Here is a 10620-nt window from a genome sequence, read left to right on the forward strand (position 1 = left end):
GGATGGAGTCCAGGCGTTCAAGGGTTTTTTATTTTTTAATTTTTTTTATTTCTCCTAAAGCAATGGAAATTCTCTTTCACACAAATCTCTAGCCAAATGTCACCTGAATGGTAATTTGTATATTGGGTGTCATGGACTTCATGCCATTTTAAATGTCCTTTTCAAGTGCTATATGAAGGGAGGGAAATATGCCCCAGTAAACATGGGGCTGACGAGGGGCTTCTATTCAGGCAAATTACATTTCAACTTAGATGTTGTAAATTCCACTATGCAAACTGTGTTTCCCATGCAGTGAACTGATCCCTTCATGATCAACCACTCATTGGAGAATGTAGTTAATTAGGAAAGCTAAAAAGGTTTGTGCTACACTGAGCAACATCCAAAGGCAGAGTGAATCATGAGCAAGGCACAGCAACATTTCATGCAGCTAATAGATCCAACAGTTACTTACTGCTGCTGCCCCCTCCCCCTAGCCCCCCGCCCCATCCAAGTACATGACAGTAAATGTTGTAACACTAGAGGGCTCACATGCATTGCCATAAAGCTCTGCTTTTAGTCTTGCTACTTTCCAGGGGATTGGTTAGAGATCTGTAGCTATCACATAGATGTCTGTCCAATGTATTATTGATTATGCTTATGCTTTATTGTGCCAAAACATCTCTTTTATAACTGAGGATAAAAACCCACTGACTGACTTGATGGGATATAGCATCTGAATTCATAAGCCACACTGCATCAACTCTCATGGCGCCTGAGTGCAAATTGAGGACAGCGCAAATTCACAGAGAGGATTTCCAGAAATTTTGAGAGGCATTTTGCAAACTAGGGAGAGAGAGGGAGAGAGAGAGAGAGGGGAAAAGAGGGCAGAAGAGAAGGAGGAATTAGAGGAATACACTAATCTGTAAGCATGTGTGTGTGTGCATGACTGTGCCTGTTGATGTCCAAGTCTCAGAAAGTTTGTGTGTACATGAGCATGTGTGCATGCGCTATCCTACACGGTGTAACAGTGCATGCGTAAGCCTTAGCGAGCTGAGCAGCTGGCCTCCCCTGTGGGAGTCATTAGCAGTGAAGCTCATCCTTTTGTCACAAACTCCAGTGTCTGTCCCTCACCTCTGAGCCCAACCTCAGGGCCCATCATGTTCTCCTGCACACCTGGCTTTACTTCCACATTCCCCTCCGACTTCAAGGCTTCTCTGGCTGGCTGCTCCCATAGAAACTGAGCCAGCGGAAGAGAGACGGAGAAAAGGAGGGAAGGAAAAGAGAGAACAGAGAGCAGGGAGAGAAGGAGCGAGTGACTGAGTGAGTGAGTTCTGTCAGCTCTCCACAACCTATTATCAGAGTCCTGGGGGACGCCCCTACTCTCCCACTCCACTCTTTTTACAGTTAGAGACAAAAAGACAGCTCACTCTCCTTTCCTTTGCATTGTTTCCCATGTTACCTCCTTAACTCCCTTACCTTCTTCATCCAGCCAGCCAGCCAGCCAGCCAGGCAACCAGCCGTCCAGCCCTACAGCCTGCCTGCATTTGCTCCCTGACTCTCCGCAATCATGCCGCAGGGAGAATCAGTAGTATAAAGGCTTCCTCTTCTCCCCTAATCTCAGAGTGGCAGAGAGGGTGGAACTGGCTTTGGTTCAGATACACAGACTACCACTCGTTTGCCTCTGCCCAGAAAAATCTCTGCTCATAGTTACCACTGAAACTATGCCAACACACACTCCAACAGCAGCCTGACAAGTCCCAAATACTTGTCTCCTGTATGGCTAAGCAGGGACCCCACTCCATCTAGCATGCACTTATTAAAGAACAAGTTCACTATTTTGGAACCTAGACCCTATTTACAGATTGTTTGGCATCATCCTTAGACATAGAGACCATCATTTCACTGGTCGCATCAGTATTGATCCTGATACCAATGTGCTGCAAGCTCCCACTCAGCTACAATAGAAGTCAATCGGGCAATCGTAAATGGCTTTGAAAAACCAAGATACCATTGCTTTTCTGAAATGTGAAGCTTGGTGTATACTCTTATTGATCTAAGAGGGCTCTCCTGCAAAAAAGGGTTCACAAATCGACCATTAAATCAACAGAAATTCTCCGTTTGGAACAGAATGATTTTGTTTCAAACCAGCCACTACATTTGAAACTGTGGCTAGACGTCTGCCCAGCCAGCAGAGTCCGACACGGAAACAATGAAAACGAGTCTCAGAATGCTCAGTTTGCGATACCTTTTTCAGGGGAAGATTCTGAGATTAGCAAGAGTATAGACCGAGCTTCACACTCCGGAAAAGTCCTGTCATCTTTGTTTTTCAAAGCCATTTACCTTTGCCCAACTGACCACTATTATAGCCAAGCTGGAGCCTGCAGTATACTGTATATATATGAGGATCAATACTGAAGTGACCAGGGAAATGGTGGTCTCTACGTCCAAGGATGATTCCAGACAATCTGTAAATAGGGCCTAAGTTCCAAAATAGCGAATTTGTCCTTTATTCAGTAAATTCATATTATTTGTATGGCCTGCCTTCAGCAATTGTCTAAGAGGTGTTTGAAAATGCTTTGCAGTACTAAAGATGGTGGATTGAAGAAGCTAGGGGGTACACAGGTGGCCAGATTTAGGGATGGATGCTGTTCCAGGAATTCAATAGGTCTCCAATGGAGCTGTCCCCTGCCTCATCTATCAGACAGAAAATGAAGTGGAATTGATCCCAAGGGTAGGTAGTTTGAGAGAAAATACATCTTCTATGTCATGCAGCTGACTGGGAAATATTGTTGTGGTGGCCCTGAATTGAGGAAAATCCACTTGATTTCCAGGCTTGCCTGCTTTTAATCACTGTCATATACTGTATCTACTGTACACGTCTGCTTGGGTTGGTTGAGGATGCCTCCCAGAGGACCATGACCATTCCTCATTAGATCCAGCCCAGGACAGCGCAGATAGGGAATGAACTCCACTTATGGATTTTCCCTCCAAATAAAGTGTCTCATTCCCACCAAATGGCCATGACCCTGATGTAATTAACCTGGCAATTTGTCACTTTCAAGGGCAACCACTGGGGATTTGGGGAAATGATAGGCATGATTTGCCATATCCTATGTATTCTGCCTCTGTCTCTCTCTTCCTCTCTCCTTCTCTCTCTTCCTCTCATATTCTCTCATACCACTCTTTCTTCATCTCCTGAAATTTCTGCCTTCCTTTTGCTCAGATGTGTTGCTCCATCATATGTCAGTTTCACTCATCATTGCACTGATGTGATTGGAGTCTAGATGCCCGCAGTCACAGCTCTTACCTAAGAATCACTGTGTCCCTGCCTTTACTAGCTGTTAATCACAAGTGCAGCTACTGGTTGTAGAAGGAAAGTGACCCGGGCCCCCCGACTCTGGATGAATGAAAACACCATTGATTTCCTATGGAGGCGCAGTGCCAAGCCCAATGCACAGGCACACAGGGTAGATCAGGTGTTAATGAACATCAATGTTAATCTAATGAAGGAACTGAACAGAAAAGATGGAAGAATAAAAAGGTAGAAACAGAGATGAGCAGGCTGGAGGAGAGACAGGAGCTTTCTAAAGTTATGCAGAGCCATCAAATATACAATTTAAAAAACATATCTCCTCTATCACAATTACGCTTACAAAGTGTAAGAACAAGGACTGAAACTCAGATAATTCCACCTGGCCAAAACAATGTGGCCATTACACAGTGTGGACTGAGGTTTAGTAGCATTAAATGGTGCATTTTTTCTTGACATGAAATTTAAATTCTAATCATCACCTGTGACCTTTAGAAGACACACGTAGTTACTTGTATCTCTTTGTTGAACAAATAGTGAAAAGACTAGAGCCTGACTGCCCTCCATCAGACCCCAATAACAATGAGAGACACCATCTTAAACCTGTCAGGAGCCATGTGAATCATTACCTGAGCCCAATTACCAGAATAACAGGGCAGGAGTCATTTGGTTAGAGGTAATTTGACTCAAGCGATGCATCACATGATTGCTGACAGGTTTAAGACGGTGTCTCCCATTGTTTGTCGACCCATCAGTCGAACTTGATTTTTGGTTCAGCATCTGCCAAAGAAGTGTTGTGGATGTGTATATACCCTTTACTTTACATGTATGTGTTGCTTTGTTACAGTAGAACTTGTACAAAACAGTTTTGCTCATGTCTGATGGGGTAAACAGTCTTGAAGCTATGAAAAAGAAAATCAACCCTTTTTGGATCAACAGAAAATATAAAGTAAACAACATATTGGAGATGTGTGATAACGTGCTGTTGCAAATTAGTGCCAAACTAATGATCGGTAGAAATGTGATAAAGAAGTGTTAAAATAACACATGGTTTGGGATGGCAATTATCCCTTTACCAAGAGAATAAAGTGCTTTTACTTTGTCAGTCATTCTTGTTTGGCCTTATCCCCCTCCAGAGGAGTGATTATCTGTGCGACAGGGTGAAGCCTGTCGTCTCTACACACACCGAGTCAAAGCAGACTGTCCTCCCCTTGCTCTGGAACCATTGTTAATTCTCTCCTATTTTACACCATTGATCTCCTGCCTTGCAGCCCAAACATCCAGGTCTTTGTGGAGCTGTTAAGCTGCTCCACTACTGGACTATCTGCCCTCTTGTTGAGAGCACCATATCGATCTCTAGCTCCCCCTGAACTGTAGGCCAAGTCAAAAAAAAAAAAAAAGGAGAAAAAGGTGAGTATTTGGTACGAGGAATGAAAACAAATAATAACCTTAATAACCTTAATGGGTAATACCAATGTCATTTAGGGGTTTCCTTTCAGTGTCTCTATTTTTAAAGGACCATGCTGGTCCTAGTTTGACTCCTTGTCAACAGTCGTATCGCAAACATCAGTTGCATAAGTGTGCACAAAATATGCTTTTGGAGCTAATTACTGAGCTGTTTTTTTTATTATTGTTATTGGATTCTTTTTTTTATTGGATAATGCAGTAAGGAGTGACAGGAAAGCAGGAAGACAGCTGACATATGATCAAGGTCTCAGGTCACAATTGCACCTTACAGTATGCCTCTTTGCCAATCAGCCACCTGAGCAGCATTTTTTTTTTAGACAGTGTTAACTCCTGGACCAGGAGAGAAACTGTCCCAAAACAGCTAATCATAGCAGAATTGTTAACTGTAACAGGCAGCTCAGCCAGATGGTAAGATTGGGAGGCTTATACCTTCTACTTTTTTAATGCTTGGATGCATGCTAAAAACTTTCTGATATTTAAAAATCCAATCCTTTGAAACTTCAGTTCAGGCAGGACATGTAGGTCCTGTACAGCGCATCAGCTGACCATCAGCTTATCTAAACAAACACCAATCATATCTGACACTTCAAACAAGGCGGCCTATTTTAAGCTGCCAACTCATTGCACTTCCCGCTGAATCTTCAGCATGCTGCCTGCAACAGAAGCGTCCAGGAGAGCAAAACCTGTGCTGCCAAATATTGTTCTGTTATGGTTGTATCTTAATGACTGAATCATTGTACTATAGGGCACCTGAAGTTCATAATAACAACAATCTTTATCTTTAAACAGTCTTAAAAACAGTTTAATAAAGCTGCTTTACAAATAAAGCAACATTATGGGGATGAAGAAAAGCAACAGAGGAATATGCGAGCAAATGATCAAAAGTAAAGAAGGATAAAAACAAAGATAAAACAATTTGGCTCATCAATAAATTAATAAAATATATAACCTGAATATAAATAAAACATTAACCAAAAGCCCAGTTGACAAAGTGAGCTTTAAGTGGTGATTTAAAAGAGACTAATGAGAGGGTTTGCTTAAGCTCCTTGGGCAAGCTGCTCCAAAACCTAGGAGTCCATATGGGAAAAGGCAGTCGCCATCAGTTTTTAGACAAGACTTTTGAACAGCAAGGAAGGCCTGGTCTGAAAATCTCAGACGGCACACTGGCTCATAGGGGCTTAAAAGATCAGAGATGTTAGCAGGGCCCAGACCCATGTGTGCCATTAAAGTAATCAGAAAAAATCTTAAAAATCAATCCTAAAGCTCACAGGCAGCTGATACGCTGATGCTAATATAGGAGTAATACGTTCTCTTTTCTAGGTTCTAATAAAAACGTGAGTTGTGGTAATCTTGTATAATTGAGATAAAGGCATGTGTCCTCTAAATGTTTCTGAGGGGACAGAAGGCTGATGGTCAAAACATCAAAATGTGATGAAAATTTGAGGTATTTACAATGAAGAAAACAGCACTACAATGACTATAACACATTATCCATTCACCCTTGAGCCAAAAACAAACAAACAAAAAAAAAACAGCATCATTAAAACACATGAGGACCATAAAATTATTTGGCAGTGAGATTGCAATGTTGTGTAGGAATTAAATGGATTGATGGAGGGACCTTGTTTGGAATAATGCCTGGCAGATCAGTGTGTCATCTGCATATTTGTAAAAGCACAGCCTTCACTGTGCCGGGTAATGACCTGCCTCAGCAGTAGTATACACACCTAATAGTGAGAAACATATTGTGAGAGCCATAACAGAGAATCATATTATGAGAACCATAACCTTGAAAATCATATTCTGTGTTTGTAACAGAGAAAAGGTTCAGGATATTGAGTAAATTGTAACTCGGTGTTGGAGGTTTTGAAAACACTGAAAATAGTGGAAAGTCCCCAAAATATTGACTGGTAGCAATTCATAGGATTTGAATTCAACAGAAATTAAAAACACATGTTTGATAGTGCTGTTGTGGATAACAACAATCCACCACCCTATGGTAGTTCTGAGGATATAGATATATTTATAAATATAAAATTAGGAACATATTTCTCGATTAAAGGGCTATCTCACCCAAGCCACAATTAAGTTAAGAACATAAAATTGAGGCCGTTAGAGAAAAAAAAAAGACTAACAATAAAATCTTCGACAAAGATCTTACAATCCACATGTAAGACTTGATGCAGATACTGATATGTAAGAAGCACAGGCTAATATATTGACTTGTGAAGTTAAACTACTGTAGAGATTATCAGAGCAGCAGCAAGGGAATAGGCAGAAGGCAGGCATGGCGACTTACAGAACTGCAGACTAAACTCATATTTAAGGATTAACAGATGACAGCTGGACTTATTTGGGTGAACTCCAGCTTGGCTAAACAGGTTGGGGTCTATCCAGAAAAGTGATTTGAAATCGTCCATATAAAGGATTTCAGCCTGTCAGCCAGATGTGTAGCTGTTGGACAATGATTTTTTTGAGTCAAGGATAGTATTGATAAGGTTCTTGAAATCAACTTTGATCCATTCCATTTGCAGCAGCTTGATGCCATTTGAGCCCATATAATAATAACTCATGACATATTTAGACTATCAGGGCAGGTAAGGGGATAATCTGACAGTAAGAGGGCAGTAAAGGAATCGATGTACCTGGACACCAGGGCAACGTGAGGAGGACAATGTGAGGAACCCACAAAGCGGGAGGACTTGTCATGGAGGCAAGGGCAATCTGGAGAAAGGTGGGGCCAGAAGTGATGTTGCCAGACGCAGCATGGCCAAGAGCAGCAGGGCAGGGAACAGTAGGGCCAGGATCAGCAGGGCCAGGAGGAGCAGTGCTGGGAACAGCAGGGTCCAGAGCAGCAGAGCCAGAAGCAGCAGAACGAACATCCACTAGGCAGGTAGGGGAGAGACACAAGCAGGCTGAACCAGGATGTTATTGTCCATGGCGCATAGAGGTTAGTGAACTTTACATGAGGATGAAGAGAGGGATCAATGTGTTTCCGTGGTGTCTCTCAGCCCCTTAACTCAACCTCCATCCAAGCAGCAGGAGGTAAGGAGGATTATGAGGAGGTCCACAAAATTACTGGATCCATGATGGATGAATCCTAAGGCTGTAGCCATGTCAATGTCAATATAGTCGTGTGTCCTTTGTTTGATGAGATCTGAGAGCTGCCTAAGTTTATGTCTGTTGGCCTGTGACTTAATGCCAAGTTTGGGCATCTTCAGTCACAAAATAGTAAAGAAACATAACACCAAACTTACAGGAAAGGGCTCCAAAAGAGGCCTGCCATTGGAATGTAGTTTTTAATTAAATTTGCTCAACTGCAGCAAGAGAGAGACAAGGAGCAAGGCTTACTGGTCAAGGCCCTTGATTGTTAGGGCACATGAACAATGACCAGTTGAGCCTGAGAACCTTCTAAGAGTTTAACCAGTTGGCAGCCATCTGGTAGCTATGAGGCTTGAAGTACACTGAACTCTGTCCACTCAAGTACAGTGTAGTTAGATCATACACAGTGCAATACTGTTTATAGTATGTGTGATGGCCGGCCTGCGGCCACACAAATACGTATCCCTACATTGCACTGCCTGTTCCACACACCTTTTTTTGACCACCTCATTTCTGTTTCATTTAGCTTATGCACATTTTTGAAGTCACCCAGGACATACATAAATGCACATTTTAGTTACTTGTAAATGTCAATATGTTAAGGCATTTGTTCTGTTTAGTTATTCTGTTGTCTTTTCAGTTACCTTTTAGTTCTTGGTGTGTGGTCCAGGCAGGAAAAGAGGAGCCGGTGTGTGCAGCTGCATTAAATCCCCCTGATTGCAGTGATTGGAAGGCACCACCAGTGGCTTCATCCAGGGGAGTTGATCTTTAATGCATAGTATAATTTGTTACTCGTTGTTTTCTGTATTGTTTTCTTAAGAACCTGAACATTTGTTTAATGTACTTTTGTTAAGTTTGTCTAGTTTGTCTTTTTGGTTTCCTAACAAACTTGTGAATCCTTGTGCCTGCCTGCTTGGTTCCTCACAGTATGAATCCAAATTTTTTGGGAGGAAATGTTACAACCAGTGCTGTTTAGGAGTAATTGATACTAATGATGAGGGTAACTATCAATAACAATGGTTGGGTTGTTAGCTAGATCAGTAACCTACTCACATAAAATGAGTAAAAACATGTATAGTATTTCCTACACTCCACACACTGTTGTTAATAAATGAGTTTAATAATAAAAGTCCCATTTTGCTGAATGAAGAATACTGGAGCACTTGGCAGACTGCAGGTAACAGTTAAGTCCACCCTCTCCATCCAAATTCATCTGCCCATCTTTCCCTCTCCTTATTTTGCTTAACCCCCACTCACCCCCCCACCACCCTCCCCAACCACCCTTCACACATCTTTAACAGCTGGTGGAAAGCATTTGTGGAAAAAATGGCTAATAGACTCAGTCAAAAGCTATCGGGCCGAGGGAGTCAATAATTCTATCTCTCTGCCCCCCCTCCCTCGTCCACATGCCTGCATTATCATAAGCCAAAGCATCCGAGGTGTATACCGTAAGCCTCTGCAGCATGCCTCATGTTTCATAAAGAGATAAGGGCCACTAAAAATACCCATCGCGAGTTGAGAGATAGCCAAGCATTAGGAGAGGTATCTACAGTGAGCAGCCAGCAAACTGCAGTCTCCTTTAATTCCAACCACGGAGATCTAAGAGAAAGGAACTGGGCTCCTGCAGACCTAGCCACAGATACAATTTTAGACAGAAATGGATTGGAAATATTCATAATCATAATGCCTTTGTGTGGATACATTGTGATTAATCGAAAAGACCTGCATTAGCAAAGCAGAGAAGAATATTCCCGGAGAATGCTGTCTTCACGATGTATCATGTAACAGCACACTCCAGGAAATGGATAAAATATTCCACCTGTATAGCAATGTGGATACAACAATACACATCTCCGAGGAATTCTTGAATTCCTAACGATGTTAGTTACTCTGAAATATACAATAGGCAGCAGGTCCATGGGTAATATTTGGACATGATAGATTTCCAGCGGTAATCTGAAAATGGAGGTTGAGTTCTTGCCATTCTTACTGCAGAGATCTGGGCTTTTTCTCTGCTGTAGATTGATCCGTTACTGCCTTAGCCGTCAAATTCAAGTCAACTATCACCTCTCATTACAAGAGAGGCCCTGGCCTCTAGCTCTGGCTTCTTGTGTAACTCTGTTCAGGGTCATATGCTATTACTGAAGAAACAGAGCTGTTGTCAACAAGCTGCAACACTTCTTAGATCAAGTTGTTGAACAGAAGTTGAGGCTCCAAGGGGGGTCTGCACCCATCTATCTGCACAAAGCTGGGGTACACCATGGTGAGTCTGTTTGTATTGTTATATTTATCCATGTGCATGGAGTGCCATGAACAAGCACAAACACATCCAAACAAAGTGGGATCTATGTTATCATGCTAACACTTGGAACAGCTATTGTACATGCATAACCTTAAGTTATTCACAGATTGTTAGAGAGAAACTGTATGTGTGTGTGCATGCGTGTATGTGTGTGGTGTCGGGGGTGTTGAGTTTGAGCTACTGTCTGTCTACCTACCCATCTATCTCCCCTCACACTCCGTAGTGATTGTTCTGTTCGCTGTTCTGTTTACTATTTTTACATGCTCAGGCAGACAGATGGAAAAAGACAGGGGAATAAGAGAGGCTGCCAAAAGAAAGAGAAAAAGTTGCTTTACTTTGGGCAGTATGTCTTGAAAATTATGATATTAAGTTTTAAGTCTCACTTATATTAAATATTAAGTCTCACCTACCTGGCCCTTGTGTATGCATGTTCAACATTCAACCTTACATTAAGCAAAAA

At 42.1% G+C, this 10620-nt stretch overlaps 1 protein-coding gene across 1 annotated transcript in view; it reads right to left on the minus strand.

Moving 5' to 3' along the window:
* LOC115367300 (uncharacterized) overlaps positions 1 to 9367 on the minus strand; it is a 31036-nt gene extending 21669 nt beyond the window's left edge. The window contains exons 1-3 of the mRNA XM_030062971.1: positions 9306 to 9367; positions 8503 to 8624; positions 7402 to 7641 (exon numbers count right to left, since the gene is read on the minus strand). Coding sequence (XP_029918831.1) covers positions 7402 to 7641; positions 8503 to 8624; positions 9306 to 9367 — 424 coding nt within the window. The remainder of the gene's footprint in view (positions 1 to 7401; positions 7642 to 8502; positions 8625 to 9305) is intronic.
* Between the last annotated feature and the right edge of the window lie 1253 nt (positions 9368 to 10620).

Source organism: Myripristis murdjan, chromosome 11 (assembly GCF_902150065.1).
Source record: "Myripristis murdjan chromosome 11, fMyrMur1.1, whole genome shotgun sequence".
NCBI classification, from domain to species: Eukaryota; Metazoa; Chordata; class Actinopteri; order Holocentriformes; family Holocentridae; genus Myripristis; species Myripristis murdjan.